This window comes from Mytilus trossulus, unplaced genomic scaffold (assembly GCF_036588685.1).
Source record: "Mytilus trossulus isolate FHL-02 unplaced genomic scaffold, PNRI_Mtr1.1.1.hap1 h1tg000247l__unscaffolded, whole genome shotgun sequence".
NCBI lineage: Eukaryota > Metazoa > Mollusca > Bivalvia > Mytilida > Mytilidae > Mytilus > Mytilus trossulus.
The window spans coordinates 2,205,974-2,210,167 of NW_026963318.1; the positions used below are offsets into that span (position 1 = coordinate 2,205,974).

The 4,194-nt window shown below is 30.5% G+C and overlaps 1 protein-coding gene across 1 annotated transcript; it reads right to left on the minus strand.

Moving 5' to 3' along the window:
* Positions 1-1,924: 1,924 nt before the first annotated feature.
* LOC134701629 (uncharacterized) lies at positions 1,925-3,903 on the minus strand. The gene is made up of 3 exons (XM_063562764.1): positions 3,787-3,903; positions 2,843-3,195; positions 1,925-2,345 (listed from the first exon to the last, which is right to left on the minus strand). The coding sequence occupies exons 2-3, from the start codon at positions 3,179-3,181 to the stop codon at positions 2,208-2,210; spliced, it is 477 nt and encodes a 158-aa protein (XP_063418834.1). The 5' UTR covers positions 3,182-3,195; positions 3,787-3,903; the 3' UTR covers positions 1,925-2,207.
* Positions 3,904-4,194: the final 291 nt, after the last annotated feature.

The following is a 4,194-nucleotide window of genomic DNA, read 5'->3' on the forward strand; positions in this document are numbered from 1 at the left end:
TGAATTGAAACATATATATAGACTTTAAAAAAAATCTTGCATCTTTTGGGGATATCAATCCAGGAAAGTGGAAGGATATCATGTTTACTGGAAGTGGTGCGGCCTAGTAAAAATAGCAAACAGAAAGTAGAAAAAAAATGTTTTGACTTCAGGATTGCGTAACTTTTTATTCTTCGTGGCAACACCCTCTTTTTTTTCGATTAAATCACAATTTCACATTAGTTCATGCATGATATGAACATGAAGTTTTTTTTCTATGTAGCATTTTTTATTTTTTTATTTTCAAAGATCAGCTGTTTAACATGTAAGCCTATGGAGCAGTCAATTACAAGACTGCAACCTTAATGTAGCTGCGCGGAAGAATATCTCAAGAACATTTGCAATATATAGGAACGATAACTCTGCATGGATGATTTTTTGCGGGAAAATACGAATGCCTACTCAAATCCATTCTATTAGAAAAATCGATTTATTACAGAAGAGTGACGTGTCCACCATGCACTTGCACTGCACTATTATTAATATAGTAGAATGGAATGATAAAAAAAATGCATGAGAATTATATATACATGTAACGCGACGTTTTGCGCGGTGAATATACTTTTTTTCCGCAGGTGAATATGCTTATTTATTCAAAATCCCATTTATTTAGAAAAACCTACAAAAGTTTTAGCAATATGGAATAGCAAATATAATTCTAATGACGACAAGTTTTGTTGTATTGTTAATTCTCAAGATATCGTTCAAATGAATTATATTGTATTCCAGGTTGTTCATTTCATTGAAAAAAACGCTTAAATTTATACATAAATTTAAAGATTTCGTACAAACTGCCTTGATTAGTTATGTTATAAATTTTATTGTTAAATCAATTAATTAAAAAGCTATTTTAAGCACAATTGCCAAACACTAAACAGTATCGTATCCAGGAGCGTATCAGTGGCGGATCCAGAGGGAGGGTTCCGGGAGTTGGAACCCCCTTTTTTTGTGCGATCAATGCATTTGAATTCGGACATATGGTTAGAACCTCTCTCCCTTTATCCTGTGTTGGGATCCCCCCTTTCAAAAATGGCTGTATCCGCCCCTGCGTATTTAGTGTACGTCCCCTATCTCATTGACGATTTATATGATTTTTAGAATGAAATCGTGTTTAATTGTGTTTGTCTTGCTCTGCTCGGTAATATTTATTCCTTTTACTTGAGATAGCCCCTGAAATTTTAAATGAAATTAATTAAGATTTTTTGCAAAGGAACAATTTTGTATTTATATTTTCAGAACTGGAAGAAGAAACTTTCAGTATTTTTTTAATCAAACTTTAGGAACTCGTACAAGATCCTTTTTAACTTGAAATAAACTTGAAATAAGGTTTCTTGACTGAAAAGTGATCGAGGTGTGTTGTGTTTATAAATGATTTATTGATTTTTGTTACAAAATGAAAACAAATAAATGTTCATGATCGTTCAAATATTTCAGAGGCGGATATCTTTGAAAAAATTGGGCGGAGCTTCAGCCATGGAATAACATGAACATGCATACGTTGTACCATATAGCTAAGCTCCGCCTTCCTTCCTTTAGATTCTAGTTGAGTTGCATATTTAATGAGCAAAGTATGGTACATCATCAAATTGCAGATAATATACCATGGTTTTTCCCTCGCAACACTTTTTAAGCAAATTATTTCATTAAAACATCAAAAATACAATTTATGTTACAAAATAATTTATGAAGACAAAAACCTCTTCAAACTTCATATTTCAATGTGAACTGAAAGAATTAAAAAACCAAGAAGTTGTATCTGTGTAAATTGTTTATTGGTATTTACAGATGATATAAATAAATGATTAAATAAATATGTAACAATATTTACAATATATTATTGTATATACAATATTAATATTATAATGCAATATAGTTTTTACAATTGCTCACAATTGCAACTTGCACCAAATAGTCTCAATCTGTACATACATCGCGTCAGTTGCGCCCTTTTCGGGTTACGATTTTTACCAAAGGCTCTGTAGCGTATGTAACACAAGATGAGTCTGTTTGCAATAGTCTCTGGTAATTAAACTCTTTGTTTGATTTTGTGCATTCCTGTTAAAGCCGCAGCGATTAAAATAAACATTTCATCGTCTGTACAGTTGACTGTTGCGTGCGCACAGGGTCTTGCAAGATTACTTCCGGGCGTCTCACAGCAGACGATATTTTCACTGGAACATTTTGTACATTCCGTAACCAGCAAATGCTCCAAGTATTGTTCCAATGATGATTATCAATGAAAATATGAATCCGTTGAATACTGTAAGTTCTTTGTATTTCCTGGTAACCATTGGCAATGGTAACGTCTGAAATTAAAATAAAACTAATTTTAAAGATATTTAGTCATACGTTAAGAAAAATGTGTTCAAGGGCAAGTAATTATGCTTTAGAAAAAAAATATAATATGAAAAAAATCAGGACGGTCTCAAAATGCACCAAAATTAAAAGTTTCTTGATATAATACTAGAAAATATATGGTTGCATTGCCATCTGTCTGAATTTAAAGAAGAGATGCACCATGAAAGTGCAGATACAAGTCCATAAAACTTAGATATTTTTTCTTTTTTTATTTCTATATTTCTCCTCTTCTAATGTTTTATTAAAAAGTGAGAACACACTACAAGATGTTCTTATGAATGAAGACCAGTAACCTTTCGTTTTTGTATGCGCGGCATGTAAAAAAAAATACACTCTCTATGTTTATTTCAAATTTAACTATGATAGCATGTACATAAACGATGAGGGTTAAATCCTAAAGGAATAAAGTATATTTAACGTATTTCTTCTAAACATAAACACTTACAGTTCCTTGGTAAACAGGTTTATTGGAGAAATATCTGAAATCGACGATTGGTAAATTTACTTTACTTCGCTCAAAACTTGGCACAACGAAAGGAACACCACCGTTCCCAACTGTTCCTTGGTTCACGGATAGATTGATGCGTGTGTCTGTTTTCTTTATATGTTTTGACGTAGTTTGCGCTGCGGCAGCTATCAAGTCGGGTACAGCGACAGGGTAAGACTTCATCAATCCCGGTTCTGGTAAGATATCCATTGGGTTTGACACAATATTCATTTTACCAATTTTCTGACCAAGAGTTGCCTGGTATTTGGCAGATGAGGTTATGTTTGAGTGATACATCCTTGTAACTGTGACTAAAATGGAAAATATATAAAAATAAGAAAATTTAATGATTGCCACCTGGAGCAATTCTCCTCTTTAAAATTTCAAAAGACGTAAAAGTTAACAATTATAGTACATTTTGGGATAATTTAAAGTGTAGTTTATTTTTAATATTCATGTTTAAATTTCCTCAAATAGACATGATTTCGACTGAGAAATATTTGGTGCTGTAATTAAAAAAGGGAGTATTTTCATAAATCATGCATGCCGATCAGTTTCAATAAATAATGTTTTAATATGCACATGGATAATATGTACGTGTAATACAGGTAATATTTTTAAATAAGTTTACCAGTTTCAAAAAGGAAATTAAATTTCAATCATTGATTTAATGAAATTCGTTTAAATCTGGAAAGGTATTTTTTTAATAGACTGAATATAGATACATATCATAAAATAAATATCTGTACTTAAGTGATAGCTTCTTTCAAATATATAAAAAAAAAATCATTTTGACGTTTATCTAGTAAATATTTACATTTTTTACATATAGATTTATCATTTATATTGTTGTAAAATAAAATTGATAAAATACTTTTTTTAAATTTTAAAATCCTTCTTACCTTCAGGAGGTATAATAAAATAAATAAATATTTATTATATTAATCTTGAACTGCCTTGGTTTCTTGTTATAAATATTGTTGGAATGTTTAGACTAAACCTGGTATGATACTTTACAGACATTCTGGAAACATTTATATCAAACGAATTTGTTTTCTTTGTACATAGAGCACTTCTTGAGGATTACAATTAGCAGTACTTCATGAGTAATTAAAAAACGTTACTTAATGAGTAATTACAAAGTATACTTTCGGAGTAATCAATAAGTAATAATCCGCTCAGTCTGTAGTTACTGAATTGATTTTTTAATTAGATTTCGCATATTCAATTCAATTCAATTCTTTATTACTTTAAGCACATTATGCTTATCAGTGCAATAAATACAAATACATTTCTATAACACAACATAA

Bases quoted from the DNA above. Each gene is read 5' to 3' on its own strand.
- LOC134701629 (XM_063562764.1), bottom strand. From the start codon at position 3,181: ATGTATCACTCAAACATAACCTCATCTGCCAAATACCAGGCAACTCTT. The intron at 2,346-2,842 runs GTAAGTGTTTAT...TTTTAATTTCAG, and splicing joins AACCTGTTTACCAAGGAACT to ACGTTACCATTGCCAATGGT.